General features: G+C 34.4%; 1 protein-coding gene across 1 annotated transcript in view; it reads right to left on the minus strand.

Annotated features, from left to right (window-relative positions):
* Nucleotides 1-4,702: 4,702 nt before the first annotated feature.
* Nucleotides 4,703-20,667, minus strand: part of LOC150099454 (uncharacterized) — a 42,466-nt gene continuing 26,501 nt past the window's right edge. Inside the window, exons 4-7 of the mRNA XM_090404475.1 lie at nucleotides 17,180-17,296; nucleotides 10,016-10,042; nucleotides 7,262-7,309; nucleotides 4,703-4,838 (exon numbers count right to left, since the gene is read on the minus strand). Coding sequence (XP_090260601.1) covers nucleotides 4,761-4,838; nucleotides 7,262-7,309; nucleotides 10,016-10,042; nucleotides 17,180-17,296 — 270 coding nt within the window. The 3' untranslated portion in view covers nucleotides 4,703-4,760. The remainder of the gene's footprint in view (nucleotides 4,839-7,261; nucleotides 7,310-10,015; nucleotides 10,043-17,179; nucleotides 17,297-20,667) is intronic.

Below are 20,667 nucleotides of genomic sequence, written 5' to 3' on the forward strand. Positions count from 1 at the left end.
CCGCTTATTGTGTTAAAAAATTATGTCCCAGAACAAACACCTATCCTGCATCGCCACTTCAATCTATCTTATTCAACTGGGATCTACCCTACGACATGGAAACAGGTCCACATCCAACCCATCCCTAAAGAAAGATGATAAAACCAATCAACCGTTCAATTGCTCTGATTTCTGTTCTGTCTAAAATCATAGATATGTTCATCAACAAGCAGCTCTTGAACCACCTAGAGACATACTAACTAATCAGTGGCCAGCAGTACAGGTTTGATCCTCAGCTGATCTTCTTGCTATCATCACCCACCATTGGACTCAGGCCATGAAAATATTTAGAGAAACTCCAATGGTTTCCCTCTACATTTCAAAGACATTTGAATCGGTTTGGCACAGGGCCCTATTTATCAAACTGCCGTCCTACGGTCTGCCTTCCTCATCTGCCAGCTACTGGATCGCCAACTTTCTCACTGGTCGCTCACTACGTGTCATAGTGGATGATTTACTGTCCTCAGATTTCCGCCATCAATACAGGAGTACACCAGGGTTCCATTGTTTCATCCATGTTGTTCCTCTTGTATATAAATGAACTGCTCTCTCAGATTTCCAATCCTACCCATAGCTTTGACAATGACAGTACACTCCATTCTTACTTTTCATTTGATAAACCTTGTTAGTGCTCGAATATTAGAATACTCAAGATCTACCATGAACAGTGACCTCAACTCAGATCTTCCAGCTATGTTCCAAGGAAAGCCTTGTAAATAAACTTCGATACCATCAAAACTCAGTTCTGTCAGATCTCTCGCAAGAAAGATCTCTCACATCTTTCTCCCTTACTTTCAGCAATACTGAGATATCCAAACACGATCAGATTTCTCTTCTTATTCTGGCCTGCACCTCTGATCTTTGCTGTCACAACCACATTTTAAATATAACTTCTTCAGCGTTCTAAAAAGATTGGTGCACTGTTTCGCACAGGACCCTACTTCACACATTCACAGCTGCTAATTCTATACAAAGTCCAAATTCGCCAGCCATGGGCTATTGTTCCAATATTAGGGTGGTGCGCCAAAATCCTCTCTACAAATGCTCCATTCCATCCAGAAGAGGACAGTCCTTCTAATTAATGATCCCTCTCACACAAACCCACTTTGGTTCCTCTCTCACAAATTCAGTTTCTACCTTGTTCCTCTAGTACAGATACTTTCATGCACATTGCCTTGCTGAATTGGCCACTGTTCCTTTACTGCCCTCCAAAATCATTAAATCAAGAGCCACTGATAACCAATGAGTGTTTACAGTCCATTTTGAAACTCACCGAACCAACTTCGATATGTTTAACAACCGAGTAAATCAACCTTAATGCATATATATATATATATATATATATATATATATATATATATATATATATATATATATATATATATATATATATATATATATATATATATATATATATATATATATATATATATATATATACAGGGTGTTCGGGATAAATTTGACAGTTTCGTAAGGAAAAAGAAAATCTTCTTTGTATCTATTAAATTTAATGAATTGACAAAAAAACATTACAGGCAGAGTTAATTACAATACTATCAACAAGATTTACTCAAAATAACCACCATTAGCATCGATCACAGCTTCAATTCTGCTTCGGAACCTCGAACAAGCTGATGCTACAGTCTCCCTGGGAAGGGCCGCAAAAACTGTTTTAATTTTATCCATTAACTGGGCTTTTGTATTACTGGAAGTGCGATTGGTGTCTTTTTCAACTGCCCCCCATACAAAATAATCCATGGGGTTAAGGTCTGGGGAGTTTGGAGGCCAAACATTTGGACTGGTGAAGTCGTAGAAATTTTCAGACAACCATTTTTGACTTTTCCCAGAGGTGTGGCAAGGGGCCGAATCCTGCTGCCATACATACGACCTACCATTGGCTACCCTTGTTATCCAGGGCTTGACTACAGTTAGCAACTCCACGAACAAAGCCCGAATTCCAATGCCAGGGTTCTTCAACACCTGTTCCTGCAGATTTGCGAGGAATTCTGCTGTACGAACGCAATCAGATCGTCTGCTAGGGATCTTTCTTCTTGCTACATCCTCGTAGTCACCATTGCAAGTCTCTAGTTCATGCCTGATTGTTTTTACTGTATTCAGGGAGCATTGGGCAGCAGTCGTAATATCCTTATTTTGATGGCGGGCACGAATCATCATGATACAAGTTATTCTCTTCCATGATTCAGGTGGGTTCCAGCTATCCATCCTTTCTGACATCTTGTATATGAATGAAGAAGGGTCCAAACTTTTAAATGAAGAGAAGTGTGTGTTAATACATGTAACTTACGGAAAAATATAATTAATTATAAATATGTCAAATTTATCCCGAACACCCTGTATATATATATATATATATACTGTATATATATATATATATATATATATACTGTATATATATATATATATATATATATATATATATATATATATATATATATATATATATATATATTGTATTTGACCAGTATTTGACCACAGCAGCATGACAGTCTGGGAGATTGTAGCTTAAATTATTATTTAAATGTACAGGGTTGAGGATGATTTCTCTAGATTCTACAATTGTTCTCTCCAATTCGTCATGGCAACGGAAAATGTTGTTAGATCTATCGCAAAGATTGTATGACTATGGTTTTCATCATCAGAATCGGCCGAAATAAAGATATGGCTGGATAAAGCACTCGCCCGTGTTCTCTTGTAAGCGATGTCCCTCCTGTGCTCCTCCATACGCAATTCAATAGACTTATCCGTCTGGCCAAAGTAAGGAATGTCGCAGTCACACCATATCTTGTACACCGCTGGATATTTTAGATTGTGATGGCTAGGCTTTGGACAGCTCACTAGAGAGCGGATCTTAGGAAGCAAAGTGAATAAAGTTTTAATGTTATATTTTTTGAGAACCTTGGCTAATTTTTGAGAGACTGAGCTTATGTATGGTATAAATATATTGCCTTTAGCATTATTCATTTCTTCAGTATGGCGACTAGGAGGATTAAAAAGGTATTTTAGTACTTTTTTGAGAATAACCATTCAGTCTGAAAGTAGATCTGAGAAAACTGATTTCTTTATGAAGTTCATCTGGGTCGTCAAGTAGAAATAAAATAAATAAAGGAGAAAAATAATAAATAATAAAAAATACCTTTTTAATCCTCCTAGTCACCATACTGAAGTAATGAATAATGTTAAAGGAAATATATCTATACTATACGTAATCTCAGTAATACAAGTATTGAAAAATACAAGTATTTCAGGAATACCAAAATTGAAAATAAAAACTGGAAGATAATATTGAAAGCTGGATGCTGGATGTGCAGTGTTGAAAGATCAGACATGAACTGTTGTGTGAAACCTTTCTGAAATTTCAAATGAAGTACACTCACTGATGTAAAGCTCTATATCCTTCCTTCTCTGAGACCTAAATTCAAATCCAATGTATAAAGGAATTTTTGATGCTCCTATCAGCTGAAGATGGAACTGTTTTCTGCAACATGGTTTTGCTTCGTGAAAGATCTAGAATCCAACCGAATAATATGCGCAGTTAACAGACACACATAAATACTGCCTACAGTAAGTTCATTCATTTCAGCTGTAATTCCGACTAACAACTCTACTTCTAATAATATTTCTATTGCTTCAATTTTACGTTTAAAACGCTCATCTTAAAATTTAGACTTGAAACACTATATAACACGTTCATTGCCAAGCTGAAAATTGGAATTTCGTGTGGTGGCCAAATTTTTTTTATTTTTTTATTTAGTTTTATTGTGCTCAAAATAAGTTAAATATATTATTTATATGCTTTTATTATTATCTACATAGGATTTATGTACTCTAAATATCTATTACGCGATATCGCGTTATATGTAATTCGGTCAAATAAGTTATATATTTTACAAATAAAAAACACTTAAATATAATAATTATAACTTTAATTATCAGTCTTTTATAATCACATAGAATTTTTAAAAATAACGTACAAATAGAAAAAAAAATAATTATCAAAAATTAACATTTTTATAGGGAACTTACCAAAAAAAAAAAAAACTACTCAAAATAAATAAAAACCAAACTTCAAGCACGCTAAATCAACGAATAACTAAACAAAATCGTCGCGTCGTCGCCTTGTCCGAACGCCGCCACTGTGCGCACTGGCTAACATAAACAACAAACAATGGCTGGCGGCCATCCCCACTCCACGAAAGTCGATCCCTCCCTTAGTGGCTAATATAAATATAAATATTACGCGCCGTTTAGCTGTGGACGCTATACTATTCCGCTTAGAAACTTGATAGCGGCACTCACGCGATATCGCGTGATTGGCAATGAACGTGATAACCCACAACCCCAGTTATGATCTGTGATGTAAGGAATACACAATTCATAAATTGCATGATGATAACAATCGAAACTGACTGAATGTTGAGAGCAAAATCAAACGAAAGTGTGCGATTATGATGATTGAATATATTAGATTTACTATATGTGTAATTTAAGAAAATCTTCTATTTATCATATATTATGTAAACTGCTTACACATTCACTATTCCCTATACAAGCATTCACAAGCATAAATATAGTTTCAAAGGATTTTATTTTCCATTCTCATAATGAGAATTCTAATAATAAGTGTCATGTTTCATACAGAATTTTCCTCCGTCATGGTTAATGCAAACCTTGTCTGCATTTACACTTTCATGTTTTACTTTCTAGGATGGATTTTCTCCTGATTTTTCTTTTTCGCTTTTGGGCTTCCAGCCTCCCTTGTTTCTCTTATGCATGCAATCCTGTTTGAAAGATCATTTCTTTAAAACAAACTGAACAGTGTTCAAATATTATCAAAATAAATTACTTGCATAACGAAAGCAAACTAAAAGATATGATGATGATGATGATGATGATGATGATGACAACGATGATGATGATGATAACAATAATAATAATAACAATAAACAATTATGTAATTCTACCCACTTATATATTTAGACTTTAAATACTTCCTAAATGTTATAATAAAACAAAAGTTATCATTGATCGCTTTTGCAAAATATTCGTCAGCTTATTGAAGCATTGTTTGCATCTTATAATTTTAGTACTGCTTTCGGATTACTTGGCACTGATGTATCTTTGATAATAAAGGATCATATTTTTGCATGATTCTCAGTTACGTTATTCATTCCACGTGCAATTCATATCGGTATTACTAATTCCAATTTAAATATAATAGTGTCCACATGATGAGTTCATTTCACTGTAAAAGTCCCTATCCACCATCAACCAGTCATCTTCCATCTCCTCCACTTCCTCTAAAATATCTCTACTAATCTTGTACAATGCATCGCCACTTTGCTTCCCAAATTTGAATAACTTACGCTTTGCTACATTAAACTAACATCGCCACATAAACACTTACTATTCAGTCAGTCTATTCAGGTCATCTTGCCAAGGTAAACATATCCTCCACTTTACATAACTCTCGCCAATTTAGCATCACCTGAAAATAACCGCACTCCTAGGAAAGTATAATCCACGGACAGCATTGTGTGAGAAATAAACATCCATGCCGTCCACATTAATAACATGTAGGGCCTCTTTTCGCTGCTTTGAATGCAGCAATGGGCATACTTTCAATACGAGCGTACGACAGCAATCAATAGTAATTTGGGGCCATTTTCGAGTAGGCATGTAATGAGGTCCTGGATAGTTGTGGGGAGGATGTCGCTTGATTTCACCTGACGCTCCAGTTCATCCCATAGATATTCAGTAGGTTTGAAATCAGGGCTCTGTGGATGCCAGTCAAGTGCGGTAACAATCATATCTCTGCAAACTACGCAGTTACAACAGCACTAGATTTATGAACCGTGCATTGTCCCGCTGAAAGAGATCATGATTAGTTCCATAGAATTGCCACAAAGTAAGAAGCATTGCATTGTCCAGAATGTTCAGATTCCTATCGGGGGTCATTGCTCCTGACAGCACAAACCGAGGTGAAACCAGGAAAAACAGGATCATACCATCACACCGCCACCGCCGAGTTTTGTAGTAGGGTTACGCACTCTAGTAAGAGACATTTACCGGGCATCCGCCACACTCGCATCCATCTCTTCAGTAGAGAGTGTAGCGTGATTCAACACTACACAACATAGTTTTCCAAGCTTCCACGCCCCATTATAAAGGATATTTGCACCAAAGGCAACACTGCCTGTTGGTTCGGTTAATGTAGGGCTTGTATCTTACGGTCCTATCATGGAAAGCCATGTTGTGAGCCTCAGTTCTGAATGTTTTTTGGAGATTAGTGTTCCAATCGATGCCCAGAACTCCGCAATTAACGTGTCGGCCGACAAATGGTGTTTTTTTTTTGTATTATTCTTCGTGGTACCCTATGATCACGTTCCATGAGTGTGGTGAGTCGTCTACGGCGATTAGAACTTTCATTTTACTCCCTGCTCTTCATCCTCAGTATAGTATCGCTGATTGTTGATTTATGATGGCCTAATTTGTCAATAATTTGCTGAACAGGGCCTTCAAACATGGCATCCTATCATAATCCTGTTTTACGAGGTTCAGGATACCATTCTTGTACACTCCAGCAGTTCCTTTGTCGCAGTCATTTCTCCCAGACCCAATTGTACTGATTGGTAGCATTATATTCCTCAAATTCATACTGGCAACAAACGATGACTCGTTACATAACCCCCCACTCCCCGTGACTCCTTCCCTACATGGCTGTCCGTTGACTTATTTCAGTTTATAGGCGATCTCTTACATTTCATTTTTAACTCTTACTATCGTTGCATAATTTAGAATAATCATCTTAGTTTTGGTTACCTACATGTGATAAAATCTTGTCCAATACATCTTTTCAGATATGAGTTTAAAATAAAAAATACAAAAAAAAACTAATTAAAACTATCAATCCATTCCCTCACTCTTAATATTCTAATCTAAGAAAGGACTAATATAAGAAATAATCATCACTCTTGATTTACATCTAAACAATCATTGATAATGAAAATTCGACTGTGTTGAAAGCGGATGTGATCACTAAAACTGCTTTTAAAGAAATATCATAGATTATCTTTATATTCATTTTAATTTATTTATTTATTTGCTGAGACAGTCTTGTTTATGCACATGAAAAGTATACATTGTAATAAAATGTTCAGCATAATAAAAGGAGTCAGTGTAATACATAAAATGTAATACTTACACAAAGTGTTTTGAATTCAGCATTGTTCTCATAGTTCTTCATTTCCTTCTAAAAATAGACAGGCACATTTTAATCAACAATGCTTTGTTTATTTCAGGATTTAGAAATCAGAATATAACACGATTTGTAATTCATTTCAACTTATTCCAAAGAAGTCTTCTTTCAAAGTCCGTTCTTTACTTTATGTAAGTTAATGTTTTCTATAAGGCATAGGAAGAAAACAGACCTCCACAGTAACAATGTCCGATTTGCGAAAATTTGATGATCACTGCTGGACTATTAGGTACAATATCGGGAACTTCCTATCTCAACTGATATAATACTCAAGAACACAGTCCTTAACTTATTGTATCAGTTGAGACAGGTTTTATTAGTAATTTGCACAGAAAGAATTAGTTTATACAAATCTACAAATTTGTTTTATGTTTGCCATGCTTTCACTCCTAATATTTTTGTATTTTAATTATTTTAATTTATTTAAAAATAAATTAATCAAACGCCTTTCATTCTCTAAACAAATAATATAATTCATATACAGTAATTATGATTTGTTTTAAAAATTATAATAATTTTATATTTTAGTCTCTAATTAAACATTCAAAAATTCCATTTATATACAAGAGAAGTCACTGTGGTAAGTTGATTTCTTTCCTTGCTTTGATTTAAGTAATATTTCTTCCTTATTAATTTAGTATTTTGGCTTCTGTAGTCTTTAGCAGTCCTTTTATAAAAAGATGTCGACATACTATTTTATTTTGAGGTTTTGATTGTAATTAGTCTTTAAAATAAAGTTTTAAATGGTATGATCTTCATGAATGGAAATTATTTTTCTCTTCATTATAAAGCTAAACATCTTTGTAGTAATTTTGGTGCAAGTGAATGACATGTAAATTCAGATAGCTTTTTTCCGAATTACCTAATTTTTATGGTTTTAAATATTGTTTTAGTTAAATATTGGTTGAACAAAGTAAGTGTTCTTATGTTTAAATCAACCTCATAAAGAGGGAACATTTTGCCCGGTGAAACACAAACATGTACCACAAAATTTATCGACAGTCTATTATTAATACCGTTTCTTTTCATCGCAAAATTGGACTATACACACACACACTGCGTAGTGTTTTTCTTATTAATCAACGTTTTCCATTGTCTACACTGTACTACTCTAGTTGCCATCTATTTTGGCATAAATACTAAAGAAAACAAACAGAAAAAAGAAATGAAAGAAACATTCCAATACTTCTATTTCCCAAAGAGAATTAAAATATCCAATGTACATAAAGTCATCATAAAATCTATTGATTTCATGGTACGAAATCATAGATTTTACGATGAAATTTTATTTTAAGAAATCAATAAAACTTGAAACAATTTTACATCAGAATTAATATCAGTTGTATATATCATCTTTAAAATATATTAAATCTATTAAATTCTGGTATCTATTAAAATCTAGTAAAATTGAATTGTTTTAATTCAAAATGTCTCAGCAGTCAACTTCACCATTTAAAAATACAGTAATTAATTACCCTTTACCAATATGGATTTCGCCACTCTTGATCCACAGTGAGTTTCCATTTAAACATCATCAATCTGTGGATAAAGACATGTTTGGAGAGTCTCGTTTGGTTGTTCTTCATGTTTCCAAGAGATTTGATTGAGGGTAATATACAGGCCTGTTGTTTCTACCTTTTATTGGCTGTTTTCAATCCTTTGCGATGAATTGCCAGTTTTTCCTTTCTGCTTGTTCATAGTGTGGTATAGTGGATAGTTCCTTTTTCTTTTTTTCCCATTAAAGCTCCATTTCTCTAGATTCGATCTTATCTGATATACATTGCTGACCTCTTGGTATATTTAAATTTTATACATCATCAATGTTTTTTTTTTATTCTTTTTCATTTTGATATGCATTGCAATGCTCAAAGATTTCCATAACAGAATCTTAAAGGCCGACCTCCTTGTCATGCTTCACTGACGCGATGATAATAAACATGACAGCTACCAAAACACAGTCATGTCTTACTACTTGTAAGAAACGTGTGACTTCGCTTCCTCTTAACTTTGATTTAACTCAGATTTTTATTCATGATCGAATTACTCTTTTCTGGCTGTCTTATAATGTCCAAATATGCTCAAAATACTTTGAGCATATTTGGACTGATGAATCAAGATTTTCCGAAAACTGCTTGATGCTATACTGAACAGTTCATTTGCCTTCAGGTGCTCTCTCTAGAGACAATTCTTAAACGACAATCCTTCTCTCCCACTGTCAATAAAATACTTTACTTACAGACGTTCTAAAAAGTATAAGTTTCCTTTTTTGGTAATTTTACTTTCTTTTTTACCTGTCATTATTCCTTTTTCTGTAGGAGCTATTTTTCTGAATTAGCTAACAAATTCGTCATCTTTAAGCATATATTTTCAATTTCAAACTTCCTGAAGTAACTTTTCATTGTTTTTCATTTCATGTAATTCTCTTCATTGGAATTGCTTTGCTCATACTACCTCTCACAAAACTATGAACTGCTGTTCAAAGACACATTCAAAGATACTTTATTTCTTTCTGTGAGCATCGCACTGCTAAGCTGTAAGTTTTGCTACTTCTCGAGTGTGGGATTGGTATAAAAAACAGCATATATATATATATATATATATATATATATATATATATATATATACACATTAGTAAACTGCGAGATTTTGTAAATTCTTGTGCTAATTAATATATATAATATAATATAATAACATCCTTACCTCGAAACATTCTTTGAATTCTTTGAACTGGAAAAGAAAGGAGAGAAAATAATGATTATATGTTGCATATACTTTCATAAAATTAAATTACTTAATCTTAATTTTGCCATAGAATGGAATCCATCATTCATAAAACAAATGCATTATACTACTCAAGATTTGACAAACTTTAGTTTTGTCTACCACCTCGTATTTTTAATTCATTGTAGGAATGTATGGATACTAAACGACTTTCCGCAGCAGACCTTCCAGTTAACTTGGCACACCTTTGGACACAAGTCGTGGAAGAGATTCAAAAAACCCATGTGGCAGCTGGTGATTTAATGGAGTACAGCATAGAAATTTCCTTATCAAGAGATCATCTTATGAACTGCAATCTGCTCTTTGCGATTTGCTCGCCGTTCGTTGCGTGTCATCTACCATCACTCAATGTATGACTGGCAAGGAAATCATTTGTCCTGATCGGATTTCTCAATCTGGGCTGGGATCTCTGAAGATGTTTTTCTCTGCTCTTATTCCTGTGTATATAGTGCTTAAGTGATTCAAGCTTCGGGATCACTCATAACCATTATCTAAAACACTGATTTTCTCACTTCTTCAATGTGGTGAAGATCATCAATACTTATTTACAATGTTATTAAATGTCAAGAAAACACTTACGTGGATGGTCTGAAAAGTTCTCGGCCTAACAATAAAAAACGAATTTATAATTTCAAAATTATTTTTATTTTTCAACATAATCTCCCTTACATTTATATCAGCGATGCTCCAGCGCCATTCTCCCGTCCCTGTAATAGTTCTCAGTAAGATCTGCAACATACCCGTCTACAGCTGCAATCACCTCTTGATTCGAAGAAAAACGCTGACCAACCAGGAAGAGTTTTAGTTTTGGAAAGAGAAAGAAGTGAAACGGAGTCAAATCTGGGGAATAGGGTGGATGTTCTAACAATTTATAGTGCAGATCCCTTAATGTTCAGTGTGGGCAGGTGTTTATGCCAAACCAGTGTGGGCAGGTGCATTGTCCTGATGAAAAATATTTTGTTACTTCTGCAAACCGGGTCTTTTCTCACGACGTTTTTCCTCTAATCTCGTTAAAAGTACGGAATAATATTCCCAAGTTATTGTTTTACCCATTTCAAGATAATTTATAAACAAAATGCCTTTAGCAACCCAAAATACCGATGCCATGACCTTTCCTACTGATGGAACCGACTTTGTCTTCCTTGGGCCTGAAAAACTGACTTCTCTCCGCTGTTTTGACTGCCGCTTGGATTCTGGTGTGTAATGGTGAATCCTAGTCTCATCCATAGTAAAACGTCGACGCACAAAATCAGTTTTATCCTTGTTAAAACGATTCAAGCACTGTTCAAAGATTTTCATGCGAGTGCGTTTTTGATATTCTATGAGCAAGCACTGCAATCATCTTGCGCAAAGCTTTTTCATTTGCAATTCTTCAAGCAAATATATCATGCATGTTCGTTTGAAAGGCCTATGGCCTCAGCAGTTTCACGCACTGTAACTCGCCGGGTCATGCAATACCATACCGTGCATTTGATCAATGATTTCTGGTATTGTTACACTTTTTGGACGTCCTTCACGTGGATCATCTTCAATGCTGGTACAGCTACGGTTAATCTCGGCAGCCCATTTCTTAATTGTCAAACACGAAGGAGAAGAGTGCCCATAAACTTTTATGAACTTCGAATGAATTTCTTTTGGCGTTAAACCTTCTCATACAAAGAAGATTATAACAGTACGATACTCAATTTTATACATTTGAAGGGATACAGACAACACCTTTACTTCAGGCAGCTGTATAAAACAAACTACTTGATAGAATGACTTGTAATTTCACATGGATGCTTAAGACAGATGTAACAACTTAGAAAAAAAATTCTTGCCGATAGAGTTGCCATTTATGGTTGAGGCCTAGACCCTTTCAGACTACGCTGTGTAAAATAAATAATGCAGAAATAGGGCAAGTGTGACAGAAAGCAGCCATTCATTAAGCATTATTTTATTTTTTGATTGCATTGTTAATGCATCTTATCTTAAGTGGTATTAATCCCACGTAAGGGAATGTACAATGGAGAAGTAGTCAAAATGAATTTGACAAAGAATGTGAAAATAACTATGTGACATATTCCTGTTTCCAAAGTTGATTGCAGAGTACAATTGATAACATGAAATGTTAAAGTGGGTTTGAGGAAAGTATAAATGCCATGTGGTTGTACCAGAAAAGGACTAGATGTGTAATTCAGTTCAAGAAGAATTAAACTTTTTTTTTTCTGCAATTAGCAAAATGAACTCTAAGTACTAAATGAGTGCCAAAAGAAAGAAATGTTTCAAAAATTTTAAATATCGTAGCAGCCACTATGTTTCTTTGCGAAAATGAATTAATTGTAATATCACAAAACAAGTAAAGAAATGCAGTTGAAAATATCTTATGACAAGAGCTGTAGACATACGCTATTCCAATATTAAAAATGATGATTTAAAAACTAGCTATAGTAAAAGGATTAAATCTAACTAATGAGATAAAAATAAAAATAAATAAAGTAGATAGAAAAAGAAAAACCTAAAATCTAAAAATCTACAAAAAAAACAAAAGGGAAAAAAGGAAAGAAACAACGAAAATAAGTTTGACGTCTCCAAAGCAATGCATCTTTATAGCTTCCTACACAAAAAGGTGCGAATAGTGAAATTAAAAACTGAAGATAGTTTTGAAGCCGCGAAATTTCCATTCCAAACAATTTACTAAATGGCAATCCATTGAAAAAGTAATTTAGGTAATAAACAATTCGTCGAACGACAATTCTTTGCAAATGCAATTCGTCGAAAAACAAATCACCGGTAAATTTTTAATGAATTATTTCATAAATCATCGAAATATGAATTTTCTTGAAAACTCTTGTTTTAAAGTATTCGGTAAGAATACCTACCATCATCCAACCTGTGGACAACATATGTACGTGGTCATTGCGATGTTATAATTATATTATTGTTTTTTATAGCATTATTCTCTAAGCGTGCCTGCTGTTGCATTGTGTAGATAGTGATTTATCTCAAGGCAAAATAAGTTGGTTCTACCTAATTTTTTCACAATTACGATGGCCAGATTGAAATCAAAATTGGAATTTGAATGTTGATCTTAACTATAAGTATAAAATTTCATTTAATTTCATCCAGCTAGAGCCGAATTAATATCACTTCGAAACTTCTTTATCGAAATTCTCTAATAAAAAGTGATCTTGTTAGAACTAATAATGAACCACACAGACTTCTTGTGTATTTTGCAAATTGAGACGTATGCGGGTATTCCACGAAATCAAAGAGTTATTACAATATAAAATGTCGACATTTTGTCCCTTTGTAGCACCGAATATATTTGAGCTGAAAAGTTGAAAGTTCCTACAAATTTTTGTAACAGGTTCAAATACCAAATCGGAATAACATTCATCCCATATAAATGGTGTGTGTGTGTGTGTGTGTGTGTGTGTGTGTGTGTGTGTGTGTGTGTGTGTGTGTGTGTGTGTGTGTGTGTGTGTGTGTGTGTGTGTGTGTGTGTGTGTGTGTGTGTGTGTGTGTGTGTGTGTGCGTGCGTGCGTGTGTGTGTGCAGACGTCACCATACTAATACTAATATCCCTAATAATAATAACGCAATCTCCGTAGTTCAGTTGTTATAAACGAAGCTCTTTAGTTAAAAATACCTGAGTTCGAATCCCGTGCATAACCAAACTTCATTTGAATTATCCGGTCCATATGGAGATTGCGGAGTTTTACTTCTGGAAACTTAAGGGTTTCATCTAGCAAACCGCAATACACTCTTTGACCATAAAACACTTAACCGGATAAAGTAAACAACGGTAAACCATCTTGTTCTCTAATTATTCCCTATTAAAATAGCATTGCTACCCCTCCAACCATTCGTTTGAGGAGAGAGAGAGAGAGAGAGAGAGAGAGAGAGAAGGATAAGGAGTGGCGACTCGTGGCTTGAATCATGGGGGTGCTGCAACTTTCAAAATATACATACACACTATAAATACAGTGTAAACGTAAGGATAACTGGTTTGGATAAAATATCAAAATTATGGTAAAAAAATTTTAAAAAAATTTTAATTAAAAAATGTTGTTCATTATCGATAAAATTACACAGTTTGGTATAATTCAGAATTATTTTAAAATAAAATCAATTATCATAAATCCAATAATGTTCTGAAATAAAAGCTATAACAAATGTTGTCTTTAATTGCAATGTCCAAATATTTAAAGAGACGGAGTAAACACGATAAGCACTACGAACACTCTACTACTGGCACAAACTGCATATAAACAACAGTGGAACTGCGCGGCGGACAGTGCAGCATTATGACGTGCACATGCTTGCGCGCGTAGCAATATGACACTGTGGTAAACAGTGCTGCTAGCATCCTTCACCCTCCTGAGTGCTACAAGATGGGTTTTTATTATTTTTATACAAAATAAGAGAATTGTATGGGATTGTTGATGATAAAATTAAATATTGCAAGCAAATATAAATAAATTAATAAATATATTTATATATCGAGAAACGTTAGGGTTGCTGCAGTTCTGCAGTGCCTATGCACGAGCCGCCACTGATAAGGGGGGAATAATAATTATAATAATAATAGATTTTTTATATAATATTTTCTAAATTGTGTGAAAGACATAAAATATATATACGAAACGCATATACTGATTGAACGGAATATCCCTTAAAACATTTGCCACACACGTCTGCATAACATATGTAAAGTGCTAATCTTCAATTACATCACAAGTTAATCCCTTAAAACCTTCAGTTCTTTTTGATATTTTTCGATTCATATTTCGATGAACTATTCATTCGATGATTTATAGTTTCGACGAATTGTGATTTTTCTGCGAACTGTCTTTCGATAAATTGCTTTTTCGAATAACTGTCAAACGATGAATTGTTTTCTCGAAGAATTGCCTTTCGATTAATCGATTTTTTGATTAGCTGTTGTTCGATGAACTGTTTATTCGATCATGTTTTTTGTTTTTTTTTGATAAATTGCCATTTAGTTACTTGTCTTTCGATAAAATAAATTGTCTTCGATTAATTGTTTTAGATTAATTTTTTTAATATCCTCCTTTTAATATAATTTCGCTACCGCATATTTATCAGTTAACCCGAAAACACTCTGTGTTGTTATTTTTGAAATCATTCTTACCTCTGAATTGATCTGTTCGTCATTTCCAAAATGGTAAGTCTTAGGGATGAGGCTTCAATTTAGGAAATAAGTTTCAATAACTGCAAAACATCCTCCCACAACTTAAAATCCTTGTTCTGTCGATAGTTATTGAAGTGTACTTTCTGGAAAGATTATGTTTGAACTGCTTGGCCGTCGCTGAAGTATGGTGGAGATATTCCACCTACTGTGGTTTCATTTTCTTACATTGAAATTAGTTTTAATAATTACATGCTGTTTTGCATGCTTCTATAAACTTAAAAAAGACTCATCCATTGTATATTATGATATAACACGAGAAATTCATCATTGAATACTGAAGAAATGGAATAAAACTAGACGTGACAGGTTTCAAGACTCATAACACTCCAAATTGTGATCACATATTACTATTCATGCCCTCACATAAAATTAAAATCTTAAAGAAAATTAGAATGCATGGTAGATCGCATAAAGGTTAACAATTAAAGAATGCAAACATGAGAGTGGACCAGATCAAAACGTTATTTGTGAGTTTTATGATGAGGATGATGATGATGTCATTGAAGAACATTATGATGATTATCAAAACTTCTGTCTATATTACTGATCAGTGTTATTTTTATGGGAATATAAAGTGAGTGATACCATGAAAATGTCTTTCTTATATGAAGAAATTCAAGATCAAAAAGTATTATGAAATGCGGTGACGAGTTTGTGTGTTTTGAATGTTAAGAATTTCAGTGATTTTAACATTATAATTTTTGATTCATTTTATAAGAACATTTTTCCTTTGTGAAGATTTGCACTGTTTCATTATTTCTGATCGTTCGCAAATCTTCAAAAACAGGAAATTAAAAATGTTGTTGTTATCAGATTATAATCAATGACTTGCCAGCATATGAGGAGGAGGAGCATAATGATTTAAAAATTAGAATGATTTAAAACTTTAAGTGATTTCAACTTTTAACTGAAATCACACTGGCGAAATTATGATGCTGAGAATGAGAAAGTTATTAAAGAAAACAAATTAAAAGGAGAATTATCATTTCAGAAAGAAATAAAATTATTCTCAGAAGATTCACTTGGATTTACTTAATCACTTAGAAAATCAGGTTTTGAATTCGAAGATTAAATTTTATTTCGAAAATATCAATGTATAATTAGTGTCAAAGAAGCTGTGTAGCTTAGTAGAAGAGCGTTTTCACTCTACAGCGCTTGACCGCACGAAGAAAGGATTTGGTGGTTCAAATCTAGTCGCCGACTTCATGAACTTTTTCTAAGCCTTTTTTCGACCGTTTTCCGAGTTAGTCGATCTCTGTCACGGGCTAGCGGGTTTTTTCTCCCGGAAACTCTGGTTTTCGTCTCGTAAACTCAAGAAAATCGATCGTAGAACCCACACTATTTTCAGACATTAAAAATATTGTGGTAGAGTTAGAGACCACGAAATGGCGGCACTAGCTTGCAGCCTTCTTCACTGCGTACCGATGAATCAGTGATAACCTTGGGCCAGCTATCTCTCTGATTGGCTACCAGTGGAGATTGAACTACCCACTCAGTCTCCAAAAGTTAGATAGGGTAAACGGCCCCGCCTACTCCCTATACGGGAACAACATAGGCGTTAGCTGATTTTTTTTTTAAATTAGTGTCAAAAACAATAACAGTATGGAGAAATCTCAAGACTCATTACTGTAGGTAGTAATTCTTTGACTGCTTATCGACCTTCAATAGAGATTATAATTCATAGATGTCCGCTCATTTCTTTTATCACATTAAGTAATAAGATATTTCAGTATTGTTCTGTATGCAGTTTAGCATTTGTAAATACCCCCGTAACAGGATGAATGAAACGACTGATAGATTCTCTGGTTCTACGATTGAAACTTCATCAGAAAATAATTCATTCAATGGAGTAATGGCTATTTAATACCACAACTGAAATAATCTTACTTTTCGTATCCGTTCTTCTTTCTTCTTATTATGATCTTGGTTTTCATCATTTTGAGTAGAGTTTCCACAAGCTGTTTTCCAACACTTTTCCTTAGATGTCTTATAGACATCAACTGTCTGTTACGAGAAATAAGATACAGATGTAGAAAGTTAACAAATATCAATATGTCATAGCAATAATTTATTTTGTTTAAGTTATTCTACATAAATTTTTAAAACAAAAGTTATTTCTTTACTTAATATTTTTATTGAATTTCACTAACATTAATTTAATGTTCCTGTGATTGAAAATGAAGTCAGATATGAAGCCGTTATCCAGTTCGTGGGTTAATTTAATTCGGGATTGAATGTAAAGTGTTCAAATTTCCATAAATGCAGGTGAATATAATAATATGATAAAAGCCGCAATTTCTGCACTTTTCATACTATTAATGCTTGTTTTTCAAAGAAGAGTTTGCGTCTAATAGTTTACTATAACTTCTCCTGTTATGCTGTAATTATTATAACAAGATCTCTGCTTTAATAAAGCAAAAAAAAATTCATACATTCCATCGCTTCCATATTAGTGTAATATTCAAAACAGTGCAATATATCACTGATTGATCAATAGCAGACACTTTGTTCAAGTTGTTCGAAATAATTTGTCCACATGTGATTGAAGATGAGAACGAGTATAGGCTTCTCCTGTAGGAATGACGCAGCATGCGAGTACACATCCTTAAATATATTCCACTTGTTGTTTTAGTTAAACAGTGTCTGTATAGTCCTCCTTATGTTGGAAAGTGGATGTTGGATGGTTATATATTTGTTATCAACTGGTCGAGTCAGTGGATTTCTGAATATCATTAATTTTGTCTTTTCTGAGTTTAGGTGTATGGAGCTATTCGTGAGCAAATTTATGATCAGATTTATGTCATGTTTCATATTTGTTTGGGCTATGCTTGCGTTATTATGGATGGATATTATTGCTGTATCGTCTGCGTATTGGAATATCTTACCTTTGAGTGGTAACTGATTAATATCGTGCGTGTAAATGTTGAATAGAGTTGGGGAGAGTACAGCTCCCTGTGCTACGCCACAGGTTACTGGTAGCTCTCTGCTTCGGTTTGATCCGATACGTGTGATATGCTCTTTCTATTTTGAAGGTAGTTTGTAAACACCTGTGAAGAAGCCCATCTATTCCAACATGCCTCAGCTTTTCTAACAAGGTTTGATGTGTGAGTGTATCGAATGCTTTAGTTAGATCAATAAAGACTATCATGGCAATTTTGGTTTTGTCTAAGGCGGTATTAATTATGTCTGTAAAGTCTTTCAAGAGAGAGATGTTGTTCCCTTATTTTTCTGAAAACCATATTGTGTTTTGGGGATAATATGAAAGGTCTCTGTGTATGCTGTGAGTTTCTTCAGTATGATCCGCTCCATAATTTGATTGATAATTAGTAATGTTGCTATGGGTCTGTAATTGCTGAATTTCTTTTTTGTAAATAAATTTCTTTTTCCATGTTTGTATGGGTGTGATTATGGCGATCTTTAGCATACTTGGTATCTGTCCTGTTTTAAATATTTTATTTATTAATTTTAGTAGGATAGGACTTAAACTAGTTGCATGATGCTTTATATCTTTAGGTCTTATCCCATTAATTCCTGGACCCTTCTTTGGTATGATTTGATGTATTGCAGAGAGAAGTTCTGCTTCTTTTATGGTTGGGAACCATAATGTCTGTTTTGATTGTGGTCCAAGCGGAGGATCATGTTTTGTGATTGGGGGAATATTTCTGTGTAGTTCTTGTATGGAGTCTGCAAAGTATTGTTTAAAGTCGTTTGCTAGTTGTTGGATAGGTTTTGCGTCTTTCACGAAGCTGTGTTTTAGGGTTTCGGAGGCGGTGGTGTTGGGAGCACAATCTAGCATCTCGTTGATCAGATGCCAGTTTTGTTTCATGTTGTTGTGTGGAGAGGTTAATTTGTCTCTGTAGTAGTTTCTTTTTGCATTTCTTGTGTTGTAAGACGATTCCTTGTTATCTTATATTCGGTTTTTAAGGCTCTGTTATTTGGATATCACTTTAATTCTTTCCATAGAGAATCCTTTCTGTGTATTTCTAGGATTATGTTTTGTGTTATCCAAGGATTTTGGGTTGTGTTTGAGCGAATTCTAATTTTCTTTGCAGATTTCTTATATATTTCCTCCAGTGTGAGTTTAATGTTGTTGTATAAGATATCTGCTGAATCTGATGCCATGTGTTCCCAGTTGGTATTTCGTGGTTGACTACTTCTTCGTATATTATGGTTTTGTTTTGCTTTTCTTTTGTGGGGCGTTGCATGGATACTGTCTTGGTGTGCAGGTTTAGAGCGGTGAAGTAATGGTCTGCTACTTTGCACTTTATGACTGATGTAGTGTAACTGTTTGGTGGTGTTAGGCCATATAAACGTATAGACAGGAGGCAGTGATAGTATTTCCGAATATTTGTTCTCTAGTACATGATGTTATTGTTGGTATTAGATTATGCAGGGTGTTCGGGATAAATTTGACAGTTTCGTAAAGAAAAAGAAACTCTTCTTTGTATCTATTAAATTTAATGAATTGACAAAAAAACATTACAGGCAGAGTTAATTACAATACTATCAACAATTTTTACTCAAAATAACCACCATTAGCATCGATCACAGCTTCAATTCTGCTTCGGAACCTCGAACAAGCTGATGTTACAGTCTCCCTGGGAAGGGCCGCAAAAACTGTTTTAATTTTATCCATTAACTGGGCTTTTGTATTACTGGAAGTGCGATTGGTGTCTTTTTCAACTGCGCCCCATACAAAATAATCCATGGGGTTAAGGTCTGGGGAGTTTGGAGGCCAAACATTTGGACTGGTGAAGTCGTAGAAATTTTCAGACAACCATTTTTGACTTTTCCCAGAGGTGTGGCAAGGGGCCGAATCCTGCTGCCATACATACGGCCTACCATTGCCTACCCTTGTTATCCAGGGCTTGACTACAGTTAGCAACTCCACGAACAAAGCCCGAATTCCAATGCCAGGGTTCTTCAACACCTGTTCCTGCAGATTTGCGAGGAATTCTGCTGTACGAACGCAATCAGATCGTCTGCTAGGGATCTTTCTTCTTGCTACATCCTCGTAGTCACCATTGCAAGTCTCTAGTTCATGCCTGATTGTTTTTACTGTATTCAGGGAGCATTGGACAGCAGTCGTAATATCCTTATTTTGATGGCGGGCACGAATCATCATGATACAAGTTATTCTCTTCCATGATTCAGGTGGGTTCCAGCTATCCATCCTTTCTGACATCTTGTATGTGAATGAAAAAGGGTCCAAACTTTTAAATGAAGAGAAGTGTGTGTTAATACATGTAACTTACGGAAAAATATAATTAATTATAAATATGTCAAATTTATCCCGAACACCCTGTATATGGATAGCGTATCTAGGTATTGTACAGTGTTTCTGGTTTTCGTTTGCAATATTTATGTTTATGTCG

The sequence above is a fragment of the Typopeltis vanoorti genome, chromosome 14, assembly GCF_054136105.1.
Source record: "Typopeltis vanoorti isolate ZY-2024b chromosome 14, IOZ_Tvanoo_1.0, whole genome shotgun sequence".
NCBI lineage: Eukaryota > Metazoa > Arthropoda > Arachnida > Uropygi > Thelyphonidae > Typopeltis > Typopeltis vanoorti.